A 22,394-nucleotide genomic window follows, 5' to 3' on the forward strand; every position below is an offset into this window, starting at 1 on the left:
GTCTTCCTCTCCCATTTCCACCCGTCCGTCCATCGCTCTGTCCTGCTGACCGGCCTTGTGCACGTGCATCTGTCCAGGTGAAAACAGCTGCGAAGAGGTTATTGACAGCGAAGAGGGAACGGGTGGGTAACGAACTTTTTCATCAGGTGGCCCGGCTCACAATCTCAAGGAGCTTTTTACACGGAAACTAGTGGATTCCCAAAGACGGAGCAAAGCGCTCCGCTAAATGACTTGCAGGGAGTCAAACACAAAAGATGTTTTAAAAGTAGTGATGGTGTGAATGGAGGACAATCAACATAAATTCTGTGAATGAACATGCATGTCACAATCAAAAATGTGTGTTTTTGTTTTTTGTGGATCTGCTTGAACCTTTTGTCCACTACCTAATTACGATTGACTGCTCCCAGGCCAAGTGCTTCCCTGCACCATACCCGGCGAAGTCGGGCTGCCCGGTTTTCCCGGTATACCTGGACGACCAGGTAAAAATATATATTTTTTTTTTGTTGTTGTTGTTTTTCTCCAAAAGATCTAGAAATGTAAGGAATCATAAATACCAATCAACAGAATATCATTGAGCTGTTTGTGCATATTAGGTCCGAAAGGTCAGCCGGGCTTTCCGGGAGGCTCTGGACGTCCAGGATTTGATGGTGGCAAAGGAGAGAGAGGAGACTCCGGCTTTGGAGGGCAGCCCGGACCGCAAGGTAGTCAGCCATTCAGACCCGATGTTATTCTTACATTCAAAGTGTCACCGTCGCTAATCTATGCTAACGCAGTAGAAAAGTCATAACTGCAGTAAACTTGTGCTTACACTTTCATAATGTGCAAGTCGTAGAATTCTGTTAGGTGCTGTTTTTTTTCCAGGTTCTAGCTGTGCTCCCCCTTAAAGGGGAAGTCAACACAAATATTTTCTTTACAATAATATGTTGTTGTTGGGCCTCTACTATGGTCTAAAAACTGATTAATATTGTGGAATTGTGTTTTTATCCATTTCACGGGGCGTCCATTTTGCCATTTGCTGTCTGTAATGACCAATCACAGCTCACTTCTCTTTTTTTTTTTTTAAATTAGGTCATTTGATGTTCGTAAGTCATGATTGGTCATTACCTGAGTCCTGAACAACTGTGATGTCATTTTCAGTCGAAAATGGCCGCCCCTCTGAGATGGATAAAAGCTGGTGGATTTTACTGCTTGACAAATGTAATGTTAATCAGAATACCGTGTTTAGACGAGTAGGTTGAGCCTTGTCCCCTCCCAACGCCACCCTTTCTCATGTTATCTATCTCGGGCTTCCTGTTCTGTCTGATGGTCTTTATTTTATGTTAATTGGATGGGTTGTGACTATGAAGACAAATCCCTTGTGTGTTTTACATACATGACCAATAAAGCCGATTCTGATTTGCATGAAAAACATTTAAATACAAAATAGCGCCAAATGTGCTTTATTGTACCACATGATATGTGTCTGTGGGTCCGAAGACTGTTTAAATCCCATTTCAGATTGAACCAGGAAATAAATGGTCTGATTTGTTGATCTTGCTTTCTCCCTCAGGTTTCCCCGGACCCAGAGGGGACCCCGGTGTTCCCGGTGTCCCAGGACAGAGTTATGACGGGGCCAGAGGGAAGGATGGTGTCCCAGGACGCCCCGGAGCCAAAGGCCAGCCTGGAGAAGTCCTGGGAGCCACAGGGGGGCCTCCAGGAAGGGATGGTTTTCCAGGAAGTCCTGGAGACAAGGGCCAGCCCGGGTCACCTGCAGGGTCTGGATCACCCGGTGCGTCCTGTTGACAGGCGTTACAGTCTCATGAATACCTCAATGACCCCCTCGGTTTGATCAGGATTCGACGGGCGCACGGGTGTTCCCGGGCTTAAGGGGGAGCGTGGAGTCGATGGTTATCCTGGACTTCCTGGTCCTCCTGGACTCCCAGGAGATCCAACCATTGAAGTCCCCGGTCCGCCAGGAATCGATGGCAGCAAGGGCCTAAGCGGCTCACCAGGTGAGGGAAACCTTCACGTTGTGAAATCCACCACCATTTTAAATGCAAGAAGGAAGAGAAGCAAATCATATGATTGTTTACTTTGAAGTTGTCACCTTTCTTCATTCTCTCCATTTTTGAACCAGACTTCATGGCACACGTTGTGTCGTGTTTAAACTCACCCGAAAGATTGTCTCCCTCTCTTTTGGTTTTATATTCCCACGTCTTCTGTCTTTCCTCCTCCCACCTTTCCCTCCTTCCCACCTACCGTCATCATCATCTCCATTCATCCTTTCATCCCTCCACCTGTTTCCTCTTGGTGTTGGCTCGTTCCATGTAGGCTGTCAAGGTGAGATATACTCCCCCTTTTCCGCATATTTATCCATCGATAGTCCCATCCGCTCCAGCTTTTACTGCTTCCATCGTCGGCCTGCACATCCGTGTTCCGGCTCAAAATGTCCATGAATGCTGGATGGATACGACCAATTGAACATTTCATGACAAACTTTGCTTTGTGCTGACTTTGTGGACATTTTAGCTGTGAGACATTTGGAAGTGTTGTTCTTTCCAGCCGTCCTTTGTGCATCTAGCGCTAACATTTGTAGTGCATTGAAACATTCAAGTGGCATCTGTCATTTCTTTGCACTAGGCTTGTGTGACCACAAACTCAACAAGGCTTCATTTTTTAAAATAAGGATGACATTTTCATTATGTTCCACTCATCCAGTGCACATCTTGAAAATTCACTCTAAAAAAGATTGGGTCAAAAATAACCCAAATTGGGTCAAAAATGGACCCACCCAATTTTTTAAGTTTTTAAACATATTAAATTAATAATTCACAAAACAACCTCATTTTTGGGGTTGTGTTGTGGTTTATTTGTCTGACCCAATTTTTGGGTTTATTGAATAACCCAATTGAATTTGGTCAAAAAATGAACCCTACAGTTTGAGTTATTGAATCCAAAACGTTGGGTCAAGTTAAATACTAACCCACAAAGCAACCCAATTTGTTGGGTTGTTTTTTGGGGGGGTTATTTATTCATTTGACCCAACGTATAACCCTATATAAGTGGGTCAAAAATGAACCAACCCAACTTTTTGAATTATTTAATCTAAAAAATTGGGTAAAATTAAATTATTAACTATTAATTAATAATAGTTAATTATTTATTTGACCCATCTTTTTGGGTTAATTGAATAAACCAAAAAGTTTGAGTTGGTCCCTATGGGACCCAATTTGGGTTATGTTTGACCCAACAGTTTTTAGAGTGTTCTTTTTTAAGAATCGGATCGTAGAATTTAGTGGCTCCTTGGTGGTTTGAATATGCGAATTTAATCTGGAATTGCACTAAAAAAAAATCAATGACATCTGAAATAATCAAATTTGTTCTTCTTTTTTTTCCAATCAATAACACAGATCATATTAAGAGTGTATTTTCTTATTTTCCAATCAGAGTGCAATTGCAGCCATACTATGCAAAGTGTGCTTGTGGTGTGTATTCACAATCTGTATGTATGCAAGAATTCAAATTTTTACATTTTGCTGAAGGTGAGTTTATTTGGAAAGCCTTTTAGAAAACATAAAGTCAATTAATAATTACATTAGTTATTAAGAGTGTTTTGGATTGCTTTTATAAATAATAATGTGTTCCTGAATGCTGCTTCATCCCCCACTCCGCCCCCTCCCTTCTAATAATAATCATTTAAGATAATAATGTCACATCATCCATCCCCCACCAGGTTTTCCTGGTCGAAAGGGAGAGAGGGGAGATCCAGGTTTCCCAGGCCCTGCTGGTATGAAGGGCACCCCAGGACTACCCGGAACGCCGGGCTCACCAGGGTCAAGGGGACCCCCTGGGCCTCCAGGACCAGGAACAAGGGAGGGATTACCAGGAATACCAGGAAGGAAGGGTATGGTGAAGCCAGCATCTGATGACATCACTCTTGGTTAACTCATTCACTTCAGATATCAAATTTATGATTAATTGTGAGTTAACTATTGAAGTTGCATGACTTTACGGGTTAACTCACGACTAATCGCAAATTTTATAAAAAAAAATCTAGGTTTTCATACTCTTGTTAACAAAAGTGGAAAAAATGTCAAACTAATAGAAATAGTTCAAATGAATTTTTGACGTCTATAACCGTCAATGGCAGTGAATGAGCTAAAGATAACAAACATCAATGTATTTTTCTTTTCTTTTTTTAAACACAGGCGAACGGGGTTTCCCAGGGGGGGTGGGCTTCCCCGGATTACCAGGACGTCCTGGGAGTCCAGGATTTCCTGGGGGAAAAGGATTTCCTGGGGGGCCTGGAAGGGATGGACTTCCTGGGGGGCCCGGCTATAGTGGCCAGAAAGGTAAGGTGTCCTGAGCCGGAATGAACGGCGAGAACAGTGTTGGATTTAGCAGCCATCGTAGTTTTTGTTTCATTGGGACAAAAATGGGAATTTGTTTACATTTTAGTATGTGATCGTTTTAATGGTAATGGCCTTTTCACAAATGCATGTGTTTTTCAAGTTTTTACCATGTTAAGAAAACAGAATGGCCTTAAATATAAGACAGAATATGTTTGTTTTTTTTTTTTTGGGGGGGGGGTCAATTGCCAAAACTATAATGTATCTGTACTTTTGGGTTGCTTGTTTCAAAACAAATGTTGTCTTCTCCTCTTCAGGTGAGCGAGGGTTACCCGGTCCCCCAGGCCCAGCTGGCCCTCCGACTTCAGTGGTGTCGGCCCGAGGAGAGCCCGGAATCCCTGGAGGCAGCGGCATTCCCGGCTTCACCGGACCCCGAGGTATACATTTGGTCTTCTCCCCCATTTGCATGAGACAAGAGTGATCCGGGACATGTAAAAAAAAAAAACGTCTTTGTTTTCCACAGGTGACAAAGGTCTTCCTGGCCCGCCGGGTCGTCAGGGTCTGCCTGGACTTCCAGGTTTTGCTGAACAGAGTAAAGGGTTGCCGGGAGATCCCGGTTTCCCCGGGCAGCCCGGATTTTCGGGCGGCCCGGGTCCTAAGGGTGAAGCCGGTATCCTGGGATTTCCTGGCATGACTGGATCAAGGGTAAGGAAACAAATAAACATCACAACATGACAAAAAGGTCGGAATATTGGATTTAAGGTTAAAATGTCAGGATTTCAATCGAACATCTCTAACTTTTTGTGAGTATTGTACGAGGTTGAGGCGGTGAACTTCGAGTTATTTTTCTTCACAGGGAGATGACGGCTTTCCCGGTCTCGCTGGCAATCCTGGACAACCTGGTCGTCCTGGTACCAAGGGTGAGTTCAATTTCACATCACACGCAAAAAGTTTGAATATTTCCTTTTCAAATCTACTTCTATGAATTCCTCAGGTCAGCCTGGAGAGTTCTACGGCTATCCTGGCAGTCCGGGCTTTAAAGGCCAGCGTGGAGAGCCCGGTTTTCCAGGTAGAACTTGAGAGGAAGATGCAGCCCAGAACCGTTTAATCACCTTGCGTCAATTGACCCAAATCTGTGTTGGTCAAGGTGGGCGTAGCAACAACGGCCTGCCTGGTGATGATGGCTTCCCAGGAAGTCCCGGGTTCCCTGGGGTCAAGGGGGCACCTGGAGAAGCTGGAGGGCCTGGAATCATGGGTTTGAATTCTTTGTCAATACATCGTCTGGCATATACAGTACATACATTGACGGGTGTATTTATGCGCTCATGTTGGCAGGTTCACCTGGTTACCCGGGTCCAAAAGGTCAGTCTGGCTTCCCCGGAAGAAGAGGGTCTGATGGAACTCCTGGATTGCCAGGAGGCCTTGGAGGTCCCGGATCTAAAGGTCAGATAACAGTTTTTCAGAGTGAGACATGAATGTTAGACAAACACACTCTTGTGTTTTTACAGGTCTTTCTGGAGCTCCTGGTTTGGACGGACTTAATGGTCTTCGTGGACCTAAAGGTCTTGCTGGGACGCCTGGTAATTCACTTTTTCTATAGTAGAAGAAAGATGAGTTTGTTTTTTGAGGAGTTTAGTTTTGTTTGTTAATTGTTCGATGATTTGTCTTTGTTTCAGGGTCAATTGCCGGAACTCGACAGGGCGCCCCTGGTATTCCGGGTTTGAAAGGTGAAAGGGGCGTCTCCTACGCAGGAGCACCAGGTTTCCCGGGATTAAAGGGAGAGAGAGGAGAGCCAGGTGAGACAAGCTCAACGAATGAGACATGGGACATATTTGATGGACGGACAAGGTGTGGGCTTGTGTGTGCGCATGGTCAGGTGGTCCTGGACTCCCAGGATTTCCAGGTCGACCCGGATTCCCCGGTGTTTCAGTCGGCTCGGATGTCCCTGGGCCACTGGGAGATCCCGGCCTCCCTGGCCTGGATGGAGAGTTCGGTAAGTGCAGGTCCTTCATTGCATGTCCTCCCGGCTTTTTCCGGTCTCACCTTCATCTTTCCTCCTCTTCAGGTTTGCCGGGGCCTCCAGGCCCTCCTGGGCCACCCGGTCCAGGCACGGACCAGGGAGAAAGAGGTGACCCTGGTATCCCAGGTTACCCTGGAACCCCTGGAAGGAAAGGGGAGCCAGGGTTTCCTGGAGGCCCCGGACTCCCCAGCAGTCCTGGCTTCAAAGGTAGACTTCTTTGAAATCTTTTTTTTCCCACTTGGAACAGTTTTCACACCATTAAATCTACTCTCTAGGACAACAAGGTGACACCGGATTCAGCGGATCTCCAGGTCTTAAAGGTTTTTCAGGTGACCCTGGCTATTACGGAGGCAAAGGACCCAAGGGTTCCCGAGGTAGGAGAACTTGAAACTTCACAATTTCGGAGCACGGAAGAATGTGGCTATAGTCGTTCTAATAAAACATTCGTCTCTTGCTGCCCACCTGGCCAGGTCGTACCGGTTCTAAGGGTCCCCCCGGGATCACAATATCCAGGGTAATTCCACGTAATGAACGAACCTTTGGAGATGTCGGTGCACCAGGTGGCCCTGGACCCAGTGGTTTCTCTGGAGGGCCCGGTCAGCCCGGATTGCCTGGACGTTCAGGTGAATATTTACAAAATGAGATGATTGGGTTTTTTCGTTTTTTGTACGCTTTTTTTTTCTTTTCCAGTTGGTCAATTATTTTTAAGTTAACCATTTCATTTTTTATCTCAGGTCCAAAGGGACGTCCCGGTTCTGTTGGTAAACTGGGCCGCACTGGTTCTGTTGGTCCACTGGGACCAATTGGTGACCCCGGTCCTCCTGGGTTCCCTGGACCCACTGGAGAACAAGGTCTACTTTTGTGCTTTTCCTCCCATTGCGCAAGCAATACATGAAATCATCTCTTTGCGTGTTCTTTCTCAGGCCTTCCCGGTGCTGCCGGTCGGCCCGGTAGCCCCGGCTCCATTGGCCGTAGCATCAGCATTGGCTACACTCTGGTGAAGCACAGCCAGAGCGTGCAGGTTCCCATGTGTCCGCAGGGCATGGCCAAGCTGTGGGACGGATACAGCTTGCTTTACGTGGAGGGTCAAGAGAAGGCACACAACCAGGACCTCGGTATGAAAACACGTCACGAGGCCACGTTTGCTGGAAAACGACACGTCTCGTCTTTGGGTCTTCAGGTCAGCCGGGGTCCTGCCTTCCCAGGTTCAGCACCATCCCTTTCCTCTACTGCTCCCCTAACGAGGTGTGCTACTACGCTAGCCGTAACGACAAATCTTACTGGCTGTCCACCACCGCGCCCATTCCCATGATGCCCGTGGCCCGCACTCAGATCCGGCCTTACATCAGCAGGTATCGAGCGCTTTTTCCAGCCCCGCGTGTGGACGTCGGGAAGTCAGCACTCCTTCTGCCTTGCATTTGAAACTTGTTTTTCACTCCCAGGTGTTCTGTCTGCGAGGCGCCATCTCAGGCGGTGGCTGTCCACAGCCAGGACTTGACCATCCCCAACTGCCCTCCAGGCTGGAGGAGTCTCTGGATAGGCTACTCCTTCCTCATGGTAAGTATTTTGTCATTAGCATTAGTCTTAAAAATACATTTCTTACAAATTATTACATCGGAAAAACAATATAAAAAAAGTTTTTTTTTAAATTTCTAAAAAGTTTTTTAAAAAATTGAAAGTTTTTTTTAAAAAATTAAAAAGTTTTTTATTTTATTTATTTTATAGATATATATATATATATATATTAGGGGTGTCACGTGATTACTTTTTTAATCATAATTAATCGCATGACTTCAATAGTTAACTCGCGATTATTCTAAATGTTATATCTGTTCTAAATATACAACAAAATATTATTTTTTTCCTAATTTTTCATTTTTCAGAAAAGTGGAAAAAATGTTAAACTAATAGAAATATGGCTGCATCTTTTAGTCATTGATACAGTAATTTCATAATAATTCATAAAATTGAGTTAAAATTAAAGATGTACTTACTGTAAAAAAAAACAAAAAAAATAGTGTGATATTGATTTTAGTTGGGGTCATTTTTCTGCCACTAGATGGCATAAAAGCATTTTTAAGACTTCCGTAACAGCTCAGTGCATTTTTCTTTTCATATTAAGAGCTATCTAATCTTTAACATGAAGTAACTTGAAAAATTCTGCACATTTTTGAAATTGTAAAATACAACTTGATCCCAGTCTCCACAAATATATGCATTATTATTAACTCTTTGACTGCCAAAAACGTTAAATAACGTTTAGTAAAATCCTAAGGAGGAGTGCCAAAGACGTTTGTTTCAAAACAGAGGGGAAACTAACCATTTTCTATTGTTGATTACTGAAAAACGGAATAAGGTAGAAACAAACTTTTTTTTCTGATAAAAGATGAGAGTCCAATCTTTCATTTGGTAGTATGTGTGTTTCCATAGTCCAAACACATAATTTTCTGTTCACCTTGAAAGATCAGTCAAAATGCTTAAATCGGCTGGCACCCACGGCATCCCTTTTCTGAAAACGTCTGGCAGTCAAAGAGTTAAATTTATGTTTGCTACGTTGTGACTGGAATTCCCCCATTACAGACTGTCCAAGTAAGGGGCGGTCATTAATCGTGCGTTAAAAAAATGATTGCCGTTAAAGGAACAAAGTTTTAGAGTTTTAAGTTGTTTTTTTTTTGTTTGTGTCAATTCAGCACACAGCGGCCGGGGCCGAAGGCGGCGGCCAGTCGCTGGTGTCGCCCGGCTCATGCCTGGAGGATTTCCGGGCGACGCCGTTCATTGAGTGCAACGGTGCCAAGGGGACGTGCCATTACTTTGCCAACAAGTACAGCTTCTGGCTGACCACGGTGGATCCCAACCGCGAGTTTTTCTACTCGACGGCGCAGGAGACCTTGAAGGGAGGCCAAGAGCGCTCCAGGGTCAGCCGCTGCCAAGTGTGCAGCAAGGTCTTGTAGGGAGAGGGGTACGAGCGGGGAGGAAAGGATGAGGAATTGATGGAAGGTGAGGTGATGGGAAAGGAAATCTATAAAAGCAAGAACATGTGACTGAAAATGGGCCTCCTCTGATTCACAATGGCTTTTACGTGTCATCCCCTCTCAGAATGAAAGCGAAGGATGAAAAGATGAGAGGAAGGTTCGGCTCTCCTCTAGATTATCACTGACAATGGTGCTATGTGTTTCCTGTTGTGTATGTTTTTGCTCCTGTTAGCATTGTTTGGGGGCGGGAATCATTCTCGGCTACCTCAGAGCGTGCCGACCTTTTCCGTAAAGCGCCGCGCCACGTTAGGTGCGGTTGACTCTTAAAATTTGAATTAGCCTCTGAGCTGATTTAACAGCAAAAAAAATAATAATTTGTGGTGAAATAAACATCACAATAGTTTGACCTTTTCTAAAAGCTTTTTTTTTTGAATGACTGGCTAACATTCATGTATACTTAACTATATGCATGCTTTCATCAGATGCAAAAATAATTTTCTTTAATGCGATTGCGGTGACAGTATTATTTGGGAGAAGCGTGCCCCGATTCTTTTCTGTCAGGCTGCTCCCTGCAGTTTTAACAACAACAAATGTAACGTGACGCAGCACCTTCACTTTACGATGCTTCAGTTTCAAACTTGGGTTGTTTCTAGTCGGCGTGCATGTTGTTTTTGTTCTTGTTCACCGGTGCTACTAGGTGCTACTTTCCCACAAATTCCCTGGCACGGCTAACCAACACCAGTTCTGGATGACTTGAATGAGGCCACGTTTCATATATTTTGCACTGACAATGTTTTGGAATAAATATGACAAACCAAACCACTTCCCGAGCTGAAAACCCTTTTGTTTTCACTTTTTGTGATTAAGTAATCCAACACAACACATGCTTGTCTGATAGAGTGTTAATTATTGCTGTACATAGTTTTTACTGAATTTCCCCCCTCACAAATGCTTTTATTGCTTTCTTGTTTGTTTGTATTTTCTCAGCATTTCTGTAATAGGATAAGAATTTATGCTTTTCAACGTGCATTCTTAAGAATGGACTGCTGAATTCCCAAATATATAAATAAGAAAAAAATGAATCCCTGGATGTTAAAAGCTTTGGGACTTTGGAACCACTACGACCACATGTCTATAGCTCTGTCATTTTGTAATCTAAAATGTAATTATTTTACCTGAATCGTGATACTATCCATTGTTTTTTTATTTACTGGGATAGGAGGGATGGGCAGACGACATGTGCATTAAAATTAGAGGGGAATAAAAGGCCTTTCGGAAAATATACTGTATATTCACTCTGATGATTGATTGAATATGTTATGCATCCACAGTGTCAGCAGAGATGGGAAAATAAATGTGGTTTTCCTCAAAGAGGACCAGAACCAAAGAAAATCGTATGAGATGTATGCATACTTTTTTATACTTTTCACCGCTCACACCACCACATATTCAATGTTCAGCCCAGATTGCAAAAATGATTCAATCAATTTATGTGTAAATTGAGATGGAAGGCTATCTGTGGTAAAGCTGGGTCCGTGTCTCTCTTGGTCATTGAATATTACGTTCAGAAACCGATATAAAAAATAGCAAAACGACTGTATAAAAACGGCTCGTTGGTTTGTTTTAAATCACCAGAAGTTGTCATCGACAACATTTCTCATAATGACCAGAAGATGGCGACAGCGTGGTGCCTAAAATCTGGAGAAAATTGTTGCCACCGCCGCTCTGTTAATGAAAGAAAACAAATAAGAGTAATCATAAATACAAAATAATGACATCTAATTTGACTTTTAGAGACAGTGTCTAGTGGCTGTGGAGAGTTGGGGGCGACGTGAGTCAGGTGACCCGCAATGACAGAACCTGAACGCCTTCGTTTAGTTCCTGTGATTCGCTTTGAAAAGCAACACTTTCCGCGGTAAACCAAAGCAGTCGTCATGACAAGTCACCAGGTGGTGCTAGTGTGCAGTACGCCGTTCAATAAGCAGAAGAAGTAAATTGGCTTTAGTTGGCGTTTGGTCAGCCCTGCAGGTCACATCCAGCTTCTTGTCGGAGGGGGCTGTCGCCACCTTGTGGACAGAAAACAGCCTTACTGCGTGGTGTAACGTTTATTTGGTTGTTTTTGTTTCTATTTCGTCCCTCCTCGTTTTAAGCCTTATGTTATTTTTTTAAATTAAACTTAAAAGACTTTTTAAATCCTTACTCGACATGGTTTTATTTATTTATTATTTTTTAAAGCCTTACAATACATGGCCTTAAAAAAAAAAAAACATTCACCCTTTTTTAAAGCCAACTTGTCAAAATGTTTTACTACAGACTTGAAAAAAAAATCCTCATTATTACTTTTTAATTTAATGTCCATGTTAAAGGAAATAGGACCCCACAGAGAAAAGCTTGTGCAAAGTATTTTGGATGAAGTTTATTGCCAGTGCAATCTGATATCTCATACACAATACAAAACACATGCAGTGGGAGCATATTCTGTATTATGCAATTGATCAAATACTGTTAGACTGTACCTCGATGAGGAGCTGGCATTGTCTTCACTACTCATATTTATAAAAAAAAAAAAAAAAAAAAACTTTTATACCCATACCTTTCCCTTGCCCCCGCCGCCCACCCCGTCCCGGCTTCCGCAACAGCCCCCCATCCCACGATGTTGAACGGCCGGCAGGTTCTTGTACACGGCTCGGCTGTACGGGATGAAGCACAGGCCCAGCTGGAGGTGCCTGGCCAGGCGGCAGTAAGCGGCCAACGCCAGCACCAGCAGAGGTGTCAACAGGAGGAAGCCCACCACCAGTAGAGCCACGCAGCCCCCGTCCGTTAGTAGGTTGGAGCAGAATGGGCTGGTCCCGTTTGGGCGCACCTTCCAAAGTGGAGACAGCATCCGTGAGTACTGAGAAGTGGGACATGTGGCCATGAACATGAAAACAAGAACAGTTTCTTTGCACAACGTTTTGCTCACTCAAGCCAAAAGTCAGTGGTGGCAAGTGTAAACAAAAGAGGGAGTATGAGAGGAGACAGCAGGACGGAATCCTCCTTATCGCCTCGTGACATGACGGAGGAGAATGTCGGGAGTGGAGGTGAGGCATCAATCATCTTGTGGGGGCAGCGTGGGTGTGGGGAATTACAACATTTCTGGCAGTGGGAGACTCAAAACACGCACGAGGGTGGAAGATGCAGGGCTTTTTTTTTTCTTTCATTTTTTACAGTGGTTACGTACGGGAAGTCTTTGTTCAATATTGTCTTGTGCAAGCTTATTTACATATCAAGATTGTTTAGTGTGCCTCAGAGATAAACTGGCTAAGGATAAAGTCTTTTAAGAGTAGAGGAACCTGGTACCCTGATACCTTGTACCTCTCCCCAAACCCTCTTTGCCACGTCTGCCTTAATCCCCCACTAAGCTGCTGTCACATGAAGTCTCATTATGAGAGTTTAGAGGAACGTAAAAAACAAAGTCCACTCATTAAAGGCTATTGTATTAGAAGTCAGTGAACCGTGACCACTTATTGGGCCCGTCTTGACTAATGCTTACCGGCTTGCTGGTCTCGTGCGTATCTGTTCTTGTTCCCAAGAATCCTTTTAAGATTGTGCTATGCATATGATGAGAATATCCCGCTCGTCACTAGCATGCAGCATGACTCAGCGCTTCCCCTCTAGATACTGTAAAATGATCCCATTGTGATAAGAAGTTAGCTGACTAGGTATGCTTACACATGGAAAATCTATCTTTCCTTCAGAAAAGTCCTCTGGCATGACCGCTGAAGAGCACTGGCGGAGCCAGACTTGTGTAAGTGGAGGGCATCCAAAAATTATGCCATATAATTCGATTAATTAAACATTTATTTCAATTGGAGTCTCTAAAAACGTTTAAATATATTCAAGTATATATATTAGTTAGTATATATTTAAGCACACAGGAGATTTTTGCAAATATTGTGCCGTTAAAAACGTACAAAATGTACCTCCCAAAAAATGCAAAATTCAAAGTCTATGTACAATTAACATCAGTGTTTAACATGAATGAAATTTGAATGCATACACTTGTTTAGTTTAAGGAACTATAACTGTCATATTTTGTCCCCTTGTTTCATTTTCCACACACCCTAATAATAAATGTGTTACTCCTACTATTACTACTTTATTTACAACCACATAATGTTATTAATAAATAATAATGTTATTAAAACCCCCACTTCTAGGCTAAAAACGTTAGGACATATAAGTTTTAAGTATTTCTCCAAGCTGTTTTGTCTGTGGTTTAATTATATCTTATTTTGAAATCTATGCTCTAAATTTTTATTTCCGTATTTCCGTTTCCTGTTTTACGTTCTTCGTTCGTCATTCAGCTCATGCATTTATTTTGTTAGCTTATTGATGTCCGTCCAAAACGATCTCTCTGGGCATAAAAGTTATATTAAACAGTCTCTCATGTCTCACGGGGAAACCAACATGACATTGCCAAAAACGTGCCTAAAGACGCAGAAGATTCTTCTGTCCCAGACCCCTAGTGAGGTGGATTATAACATTTTGTGGTAAATAGCGCCATCTACTGTGCAGGAGGGGCATAACAATTTGTCAGCGCTGAAGAGCTGTCTCTGTGATGTGTCAAATTTACACTACAGTATTTATTTATTTTTTGCTTTACAGGGACTTTAATTATATTCTGGAGATAAATGCCCCCTCCCACTTACCGTGGAGTGGCAGAGGAAACCAAACACCACCATAACAATGGCCGGCGTCAGGATGCTCCCGAACACCAGCCCGCCCAGACAGACGTTGACGGCGGCGATGACCAGGTTCTGAGCCGTCACCAGCACAGAGCAGGCCCAGCAGTCCAGAGACCCCCGCAGCTCCAGCGGGGCCTCGCCCTCGGCTGCGGAGTAAGGCGGGGGCACCACCACCACCACGCGCGAGGGCGTCTCCCTGCCCCCTCCCACCGCAGGAGCGGAGGCCAGTGTCTGGTGGTTGCCGTGAGGGTGATGGTGAGGCGGCAACTCCTCGGAAAGATCCAGGACCTGATGGTGTGCCCCCTTCTCCAGACTGCCGGTCGTACTCATGGTGAACTGTTGGAAAGAAACATCTTTATGATGGGAGGAGGGGTGGGGGTGGGGGGGGGGGGGGCAACATTTGAACTATTGATGGTGCACTTGAAGGTTAGCAACTTTATCAAGTTGCCATGACGTCAAAAGTGTGATCAGGCTGCAGTATTGTTGTGTTATGTTGTTGAGAGATGATGGCTAACTGGCAATGAAAGTTGGGGGTCACTGGCCTAGGTAACATTCAGAAGGCAGAACAACACAATTCCCATAAAGTCATATGATCTTAATATTGATTTTGGACCAATCAATCACTGTTGCGTTATGGACTGCACTCACGTTATTGTAGCTGTGTGTGAAGGTCCGATGGACCTCTTGCTGCTCCTCCAGCTCGCTTGCTGCGTTTCCTCTCTGGATTTCGCTTGATTTTCTCGGTGTGGAAAGGTCCGCCTGCTGCGCTTGATGTTCTTCATCAGACGTTCGTTCTCCTGAAAGTCTTTGTCTCAACTCATCTCATCGAGTCCACAGTGCCGTCTGGCCCGGTCCTCCCTCCGCTTTCTCTCCACCCACAAGGCTTATCAGCCCAGCCCTCCTTCCCATGCAACTCCCCTCAGCGCACGCATTCCTCCTATCCAGGGCATGCGTTGCACCCCCTTTCACCCTGCGCCTGTGTTTTCATGGGGGAAGGGTGTCCAGGCGGGCGTCTCATAAGAATGTGTCTGCTCTTGAATGGTGCTTGAGGCCAGCATTGTGTTGATTTTGATACTGTCGATATCGGTGTGATGAGGGCGTTTAGTAGTACACTTCCAAAGTCATTTTCGGATTGTCATTTTCGAAGGTGGATTAGAGCAACAGTGGAAAAAATACCCAAGAATAATGTAGTGTGATATACATTTTGAAGGGGGGAAAAAAATTCTCTTTTCAGAAGTTGGATGTTTTGGATTGGATTGTGTGTGGGGCGGAGGTCAAGGTGGATGGGAAGAGGGTGACATGTACAAACACACAAATGAGGTCATCAGCACAAAATTAGTCTTGCATTTGTGTTTTGCAAGCTGAAAGAGGAGCCCGATGGGATGGGGGCAAAGGTCATGAATTAAGCGGCACACAAAAGTTGAGCTGTGTGACTTAATGACTTTAGCTGCGGATGCTAATTGTGTGATCCACTAGAAAGGTTGGTTTGAAATGAGGGGAGGTGTAGAAAGGTTTTGGAGAGTTGATGGTGTAGATATGTGGTTGTCACTTGTCTGGATCCAGAGCAGCTTTTTCTTGCGTGAGGATGTTTATGGGGTAGATCCACTGATCTGAATATATGACTGGATAGCCGATAGGCCAAGACTTTTGAAGCCGCGAGGCCGCCATATTGCTCCTCCCAAGAAATGTTTCTCGGCATACGATTCTATACGTTTTACAGTATCGAAACTGGAGAACATTTGAAAACAGTACTTGGTAGAAACAGCATGATTTATGATGTTTTAAATTTGTTAAATATAAAAAAAGAGGACTTCAGACATTTTACAACTTGCTTTAAATAGATATATAAATTATATGCTTAGTGATGTTTGCAGGAGGAAACTTGTATATTTTTTATTAAAGAATTATCCTGTCCCAATACTTGCACTTCCACCCTTCTGCCCCTCAATTGCGAGTTCCCGTTGATGGGTGCGAGTTAGGGTGTCTTAGTTCTCTGTAAGTTCACAGAGGGCATAAAGGTGTGTGAGAATTTAGCAGGATGTGAGATATATGCTGTGATGGCCAGATGACGACAGTTGGATGACGAGTTTGATCTTGAAGCTTTCAACCTCCACAAAAAGGTTTACTTCGTGAGGGTTAGGATTTAGGGTTAGGGTTTGGGGTTAGGGTTTGGGGTTAGGGTTAGGGTTAGGGTTAGTTAGGGTTAGGTTTAGGGGTTTGAGTTAGGGTTTGGGTTAGGGTTAGTTAGGGTTTGGGTTTGGGCTAGGGTTAGGGTTAGTTAGGGTTTAGGATTAGGGTTAGGGTTCGGGGTTAGGGTTCGGGGTTAGGGTTCGGGGTTAGGGTTATGGTTTGGCCTAGGGTTAGGGTTAGGGTTTGGGTTAGGGTTAGTTAGGGTTTAGGGTTAGGGTTAGTTAGGGTTTAGGGTTTAGGATTAGGGTTTGGGTTTGGGTTAGGGTTTAGGGTTAGGGTTAGGGTTAGGGTTAGGGTTTAGGGTTAGGGTTTAGGGTTAGGGTTTAGGGTTAGGGTTTAGGGTTAGGGTTAGTTAGGGTTAGGTTAGGGTTTGGGTTAGGGTTAGTTAGGGTTTGGGTTAGGGTTAGGGTTTGGGCTAGGGTTAGGGTTAGGGTTAGTTAGGGTTTAGGGTTAGGGTTAGGGTTAGGATTAGGGTTAGGGTTAGGATTAGGGTTAGGGTTCGGGGTTAGGGTTTGGCCTAGGGTTAGGGTTTGGGTTAGTTAGGGGTTAGGGTTAGTTAGGGGTTAGGGTTTAGGATTAGGGTTTGGGTTAGGGTTTGGGTTAGGGTTTGGGTTAGGGTTAGTTAGGGTTAGGTTAGGGTTTGGGTTAGGGTTAGGGTTAGTTAGGGTTATGGTTTAGGGTTAGGGTTTGGGTTTGGGTTAGGGTAAATTAGGGTTTAGGGTTGGTTTGGGTTAGGGTTAGGGTTAGGGTAAATTAGGGTTTAGGGTTAGGGTTAGGTTAGGGTTTGGGTTAGGGTTAGTTAGGGTTTGGGTTAGGGTTTGGGCTAGGGTTAGGGTTAGGGTTAGGGTTTGGGTTAGTTAGGGTTTAGGGTTAGGGTTTAGGATTAGGGTTAGGGTTAGGGCTCGGGGTTAGGGTTTGGCCTAGGGTTAGGGTTAGTTAGGGTTTAGGGTTAGTTAGGGGTTAGGGTTTAGGATTTGGGTTAGGGGTTCGGGGTTAGGGTTAGGGTTAGGTTTAGGGTTAGGGTTTGGGTTTGGGTTTGGGTTAGGGTTAGGGTTTGGGTTTAGGGTTAGAGTTAGGGTTAGGTTTTGGCATAGGGGTTAGGGTTAGGTTTATGGTTTAGGGTTTGGGTTAGGGTTAGTTAGGGTTAGGTTTGGGGTTTAGGGTTAGGGTTAGGCTAAACCCTAACCTCTGCTCATTTTTTTTTTTACTTCTGTGATGTCCCGCTCACCCCCTCATTTGAATAACATTTCGTCCTGGCAGTATAGACTAAAATTGCCATAATTAAAAATGAATAAATGACTAAAAGCGAAAAATATAAACAAATATATATGTATATATATAAATTCAAAAATTAAATACAAATGTATTTATGTATATTTTCGAATATTTTTTTTAATATCTGGTTTTATTTTCACGTCATGTATAGTCTTTCTTTTTTTTGGGCAGTTTTGGTCCTCCATACTGCAGAGGTATGCTTACAATTTTATAGACAAATTATTGTATTTATAGTCGCAGCAAAGAGTTTAGTGGCGGTGGGGGCGCGAAACATTTTCTTCTTCCTGGGGGGACGTAAACAAAAAAACTGAGAAGCACTGAGCTAACTGCATGTCGCAAATCTTTCAGTACCACCCACACAACTTGTTGTACCTAATTCAAGGGTTCATTATGCTGCTTTTGTCGTGTTTGTGAGAGGTGACCAGCCAGGGTATACAATTCGTCTCGGTTTATTAATAGTAATGTCACACAAGTTCACAAAGTGTTTTAAGACATGTCTGGCTCAGTTTGGTGTGTATGTGTGTGTGCGTGTATGTATGTACGAACTTTCTACACAGTGCAGTTATAAATAGATGAGCACAAAGAAGAAGGAAATGGTAATATTGCAACAGGAAAAATAGAATTCTCAAGTAAACAAAGAGAATTTTAGCACCATCTATCCCATCATAATCCTCGTCAGATTATAGAATAAAATCAATCAAGTTTCATCAAAGTTGCCCCAAAAAATGAAAGATCATACAAATTCTACGTGAGCAGTGTGTCTTTAGTCTACAGGAAAATGTGGGGTTATATGATATCATATACATCAGGAGGGAGAAAAAAACTGCATCATCATCATCATAAAAGACAGCATGAAAATGAGGGAAAGCCCTGTTTGTTTTGTTTTTGAGGAAAAAAGGGTGTAAAATCTTGCCATCCAATAAATAGAGGGAATGTTTTTTTAAATTAAATGTACAATTTCCCCTCTCCAAGAGGACACACAGAACAGAACAAGCAGGCGAGCACCAACCAAATGAAACAAACTGAATATTCATAATTTCCAGGAGCGATACATGTATAGTTCATTAAAAAACACACAAAGATAAACTGAACCCCCACCCTAAAAATAAAAAAAACATTATGAAAACCCGTATGTCTTGAAGCATTCCAAACAATTGTACATTTCAAAATTCTTTATGCTTTAGAAAAAAAACCTCCATATTCTCTATTATTAGTATTTTTTCCATTTTCTCTTTTCTAAATACAAGTGACAAGGCCAATGTGGTATATATATCTAGGCGAAACTAGTTTAAAAAAACAAAACAATAAATTATTTTTATTTCAAAAACCAAACAGCATGTACAAATGTATTCAAGACAACAAAAGAAAAAGTTGTTTCACAAAGCACCATCTGAGAGGCGTAAACTGCTGCGTCTTGATCTGTAAACAGTGAGTAAACAACCCATTCAACTACCTTCAAGAATCAACATTGAAAGTGTTTATTTGTTTCTTTTGTCCTGACTCGCAGGAGTTTTGGTTGTGGCTGGGGAGACGTGGGAAGGGAGTCGTGTCACCGCGACGAGGAGGGCGAGGACGAAGAGGAGGAGGACGAGGAGGAGGAGGACGAGCAGCAGGAGGCGGCGGAGGAGGAGGCCTGGAAGAGAGGAATGATGAGTGAAGGCAAAAGAAAGGAGCGGCGAGGGCGACCAACGCGACGTCGCGTACCAGGCTGAAGGCATCGTACGTGCAGGTGAGCTCCTCCATGGAGTATTGCTCCAGCACCACCACGTTGTTCAGGTTAGGGGTGCGCTCGCGCGCGCAGTCTTCGCAGTGCACCACGTAGGACTTCCTGCTGCTGCTCTCGCTCGTCACAAACAGCAAATTGAACACTTCCACCTAGAGCAAAAAGATCAAATAGTAAACCCCCCATCCATTCTATTCTGTGATTATTTTATTTTATTTTTTTGTAGTTAAAAACTATTTTTCTTGTTTTATATCATGTGTAATTCCACTGGTGACCACTTGATGAAAGCACACTTATTTAGTTACATGTACATATGAAAGCAGAACAAAACAGGAAGTGCCTAGTTTTTGTTGACAATGACCAAACGTTATCTGCTGTAATCCTGCTTTATATTAATTATGCTTTATATCTTAATTTTGTAATTTTCACCTTTGGGCATGATTATAGATGTATATTGTGGGATGATAAGTTTGTTTAGAAAAGACAGGATTTGTTTAGTGTAAGCATATTCCTTTCTTGATAGATTATACAGTATGTGTTTGAATAGTTATGGCCACCAGAGGGCGCAAGCACAACGTACAGCAGTGACTTTTGAGAAGGGCTGAGGTATGCAACTTTTTAAAGGGGAAGTCAACGTTAAACATTTCTTGACAATAATGTCATTTGCAGGCTTGGGGAGTAACGGAATACGTTACGTAATCAGATTGGAATTATTATTTTTTTTACTGTATTCCATTACAGGAAAAAACATGTAATCAGATTACAGGTACATTTATTAAAAATGGGGATTACTTCGAGGGATTACAATTTCTACGATGAGAGAGAGTGCGAAAGAGGGCGAGCGAGAGAGAGAGAGTAAGAGAGGGTGAGAGAGAGAATATTATGGTACTTGGATTACATTACTCACTGCATTTTTTTAGCAGGTAACTTGTAACTGTAATGGATTACATTTTAAAAGTAACCCTCCCAACCCGTGACTTCACCAGCCTAAACATGACATTCTGATTAACATTATATTTGTGGAATATGAATTATGAAGCAAAATCCAGCCGTTTTTATCCATCTCAGGGGGCGGCCATTTTGCCACCCGCCGTCGACTCGGGCAACGGCCAATCACAGCTCACCTGTTTTCTGAAGTTGAGCTGTGATTGGTTGTTACCAGAGACCTGAACAACCGTGATGTCATTTTCACTCGACAGCAAGTGGCAAAATGGCCGCCTTCTGATACTGATAAAACCTGCTGGAATTCACTGCTTAACTCATATTCCTCTAACGCAATATTAACCAGAAAAGTATATTTAGACTAGTGGGGCCGCATAGAACATATTGTCAAGACATTTTCAGGGGGTTGATTTCCCCTTCAAGCAAATCAGAGTGTACTCACGTCACACTCGTTGCAGTAGTAGGCAGGCTCGTCCTTGACTCGGCCCTGGTAGGAGATCTTCTTGCCTTGAGCCACCAGCTGGTCGCGCAGGATCTGGATGTGCTTCATGGACTGCAGCAGACAGTGTCTGCAAGGAACGCCAAGAGACCAAGCTTAACCACGTGCGACCCCGTCTACCCTTCGTACTAACCACGTCGAGCAAATAAAGAAAGTGAGCAGACGAGTATGTGAAACTCCTCCTCACCTGATCATCTTGTAGGTGTCTGGGTCGGTGATCTTGAGCGTCCGGGCCACGTTCCACGACACGTGAATCATGGGTACGATGGACTTGACCTTCTTCACTTCGTTCCACTCCAGCCTTTCCAGGGCCAGCTGGTACTGGTAAGCTGCCCGGACCACAGAGCCGCACTTTAAGGATGCCTTGGCTTCATCTCGATAAATTTTCTTTCTTTTTCTCTTACCGTTCAGGGGTCCCACGTTCCAGGCGATGTTGTTGCACCAGCCCACGGCCTGGACCCAGTGAACCGTCCCGGCGTTGATCCACACCAAGTCCCCCGGCCTCTGGATGAAACGGTACACTGGGATGTTGGCGTTGTAGAGGTCCTCCAACACGGGCCACCAAGAGCCCGTCAGGTAGTCGACCCCGTGCCTGTGGCAAAGACAATCAATGTTGATGCAGGGGTTAGCAACCTGTCCTGTCAAAAGGGCCATTTTAGGTCCAATAAATAACCAAAAATGTGTCTGGAGCTGCAAAACATTTTGAACATTGTGATGAAGGAAACAGTGAGTTAATGTTTATTGTCACTTTTTGGACATTTTTAGGCATATGTTTTTAAACTTTTTCATCTACCTTTGTCTCTTTTTCTGACAACTTAAAAAATTGGACTGACATTTTTTTGAATATTTAATTATTTGTTTTTTTTTATCAATTTATGTAAAGAATAAAAGACAATAAATATGTAAAAAAAATATATTAATTTCTACTTCTTTTTTTTTTTTTAAAGAAAGGCCACAGGAGAGGGACTAAAGAGCCACATCTGGATCCAGAGCCATAGGTTGCAGACCCCTGGTGTAGTATGTCTAATGGGCTCTTTGCACAAATCCACTCCTTCATTTCCTGTCTTACATGATTGGACAACTTGATTAATCCATGTTTGTCAGGTCATTGTTGTCGTGGTTACAGAGGTCAAGGCACACCTGGATTAATCAATTTGTCCATTCATGAAAGACAGGAAATGAAGGAGTGGTACTGAGTTCAGGAAGTAGTGGTTCTATTTCATCCCTCCCGACCACTAGATGGCGGTGCTTCAAGCACTGAATGTTTTCCTTCCCCAGAAGAGGAATGAGTTCTTCAAATGTGCATCATCTTCTCAGGTACTCACTTCTCACAGAAGTCATTGATAGCCTGCCAGTAGTTCTCGTGGACAGAGAACCATTCGCAGTCTCCGGGGCCGATGTTGATGTTCACCGAGCAAAAGTTGTTGTTCTCCTGGTGGCCTGCGGGACGGACGACGACATACGTGGTCAGTGACACGCCCCCCTTCACGGGGAGATGTCGTTATTTAGGTGCGGCTTACCTGGCGTTCGGCTCCCCGGAACCTTCATGTAGAGCTGGACGGTGTTCATGCCCAGGATGGTGTGTCCCACGTGGCTCAGCATGTTTCCACTGGACGCCACGCGCATGAACGCAGGCAGCTTTTGGAGTTCTTGCAGCTGCGGTTTCCACCTGGAAGACGCAAGTTTGTGTTGTGATGTTCGCCTGAAACGCGTGAGCG

General features: G+C 43.7%; 3 protein-coding genes across 6 annotated transcripts in view; 1 reads left to right on the top strand and 2 right to left on the bottom strand.

Annotated features, from left to right (window-relative positions):
- col4a6 (collagen, type IV, alpha 6) overlaps positions 1–10,717 on the top strand; it is a 70,881-nt gene extending 60,164 nt beyond the window's left edge. For 2 of the 3 annotated variants that reach the window (XM_077543398.1, XM_077543401.1), the window contains 24 exons: positions 78–122; positions 408–479; positions 594–701; positions 1,550–1,768; positions 1,833–1,991; positions 3,713–3,883; positions 4,188–4,331; positions 4,646–4,765; positions 4,852–5,033; positions 5,185–5,248; positions 5,323–5,397; positions 5,476–5,583; positions 5,664–5,771; positions 5,837–5,908; positions 6,005–6,124; positions 6,205–6,321; positions 6,394–6,555; positions 6,624–6,722; positions 6,819–6,971; positions 7,083–7,199; positions 7,272–7,463; positions 7,529–7,700; positions 7,791–7,905; positions 9,039–10,717. In XM_077543398.1, coding sequence (XP_077399524.1) covers positions 78–122; positions 408–479; positions 594–701; positions 1,550–1,768; positions 1,833–1,991; positions 3,713–3,883; positions 4,188–4,331; positions 4,646–4,765; positions 4,852–5,033; positions 5,185–5,248; positions 5,323–5,397; positions 5,476–5,583; positions 5,664–5,771; positions 5,837–5,908; positions 6,005–6,124; positions 6,205–6,321; positions 6,394–6,555; positions 6,624–6,722; positions 6,819–6,971; positions 7,083–7,199; positions 7,272–7,463; positions 7,529–7,700; positions 7,791–7,905; positions 9,039–9,299 — 3,155 coding nt within the window. In that variant the 3' untranslated portion in view covers positions 9,300–10,717. The remainder of the gene's footprint in view (positions 1–77; positions 123–407; positions 480–593; positions 702–1,549; positions 1,769–1,832; positions 1,992–3,712; positions 3,884–4,187; positions 4,332–4,645; positions 4,766–4,851; positions 5,034–5,184; positions 5,249–5,322; positions 5,398–5,475; positions 5,584–5,663; positions 5,772–5,836; positions 5,909–6,004; positions 6,125–6,204; positions 6,322–6,393; positions 6,556–6,623; positions 6,723–6,818; positions 6,972–7,082; positions 7,200–7,271; positions 7,464–7,528; positions 7,701–7,790; positions 7,906–9,038) is intronic. The other variant, XM_077543400.1, reaches the window with a different exon arrangement.
- A 1,184-nt stretch (positions 10,718–11,901) lies between these two features.
- On the bottom strand, positions 11,902–16,185 carry LOC144035226 (transmembrane protein 88-like). The gene is made up of 3 exons (XM_077544760.1): positions 14,696–16,185; positions 14,012–14,383; positions 11,902–12,183 (listed from the first exon to the last, which is right to left on the bottom strand). The coding sequence occupies exons 2-3, from the start codon at positions 14,375–14,377 to the stop codon at positions 11,902–11,904; spliced, it is 648 nt and encodes a 215-aa protein (XP_077400886.1). The 5' UTR covers positions 14,378–14,383; positions 14,696–16,185.
- A 1,760-nt stretch (positions 16,186–17,945) lies between these two features.
- The window catches only part of kdm6ba (lysine (K)-specific demethylase 6B, a), a 55,457-nt gene continuing 51,008 nt past the window's right edge, over positions 17,946–22,394 (bottom strand). For both annotated transcript variants that reach the window (XM_077543888.1, XM_077543887.1), the window contains exons 19-25: positions 22,197–22,345; positions 22,002–22,116; positions 21,081–21,268; positions 20,864–21,005; positions 20,620–20,746; positions 19,217–19,387; positions 17,946–19,145 (exon numbers count right to left, since the gene is read on the bottom strand). In XM_077543888.1, coding sequence (XP_077400014.1) covers positions 19,062–19,145; positions 19,217–19,387; positions 20,620–20,746; positions 20,864–21,005; positions 21,081–21,268; positions 22,002–22,116; positions 22,197–22,345 — 976 coding nt within the window. In that variant the 3' untranslated portion in view covers positions 17,946–19,061. The remainder of the gene's footprint in view (positions 19,146–19,216; positions 19,388–20,619; positions 20,747–20,863; positions 21,006–21,080; positions 21,269–22,001; positions 22,117–22,196; positions 22,346–22,394) is intronic.

Source organism: Vanacampus margaritifer, chromosome 15 (assembly GCF_051991255.1).
Source record: "Vanacampus margaritifer isolate UIUO_Vmar chromosome 15, RoL_Vmar_1.0, whole genome shotgun sequence".
Lineage (NCBI taxonomy): Eukaryota > Metazoa > Chordata > Actinopteri > Syngnathiformes > Syngnathidae > Vanacampus > Vanacampus margaritifer.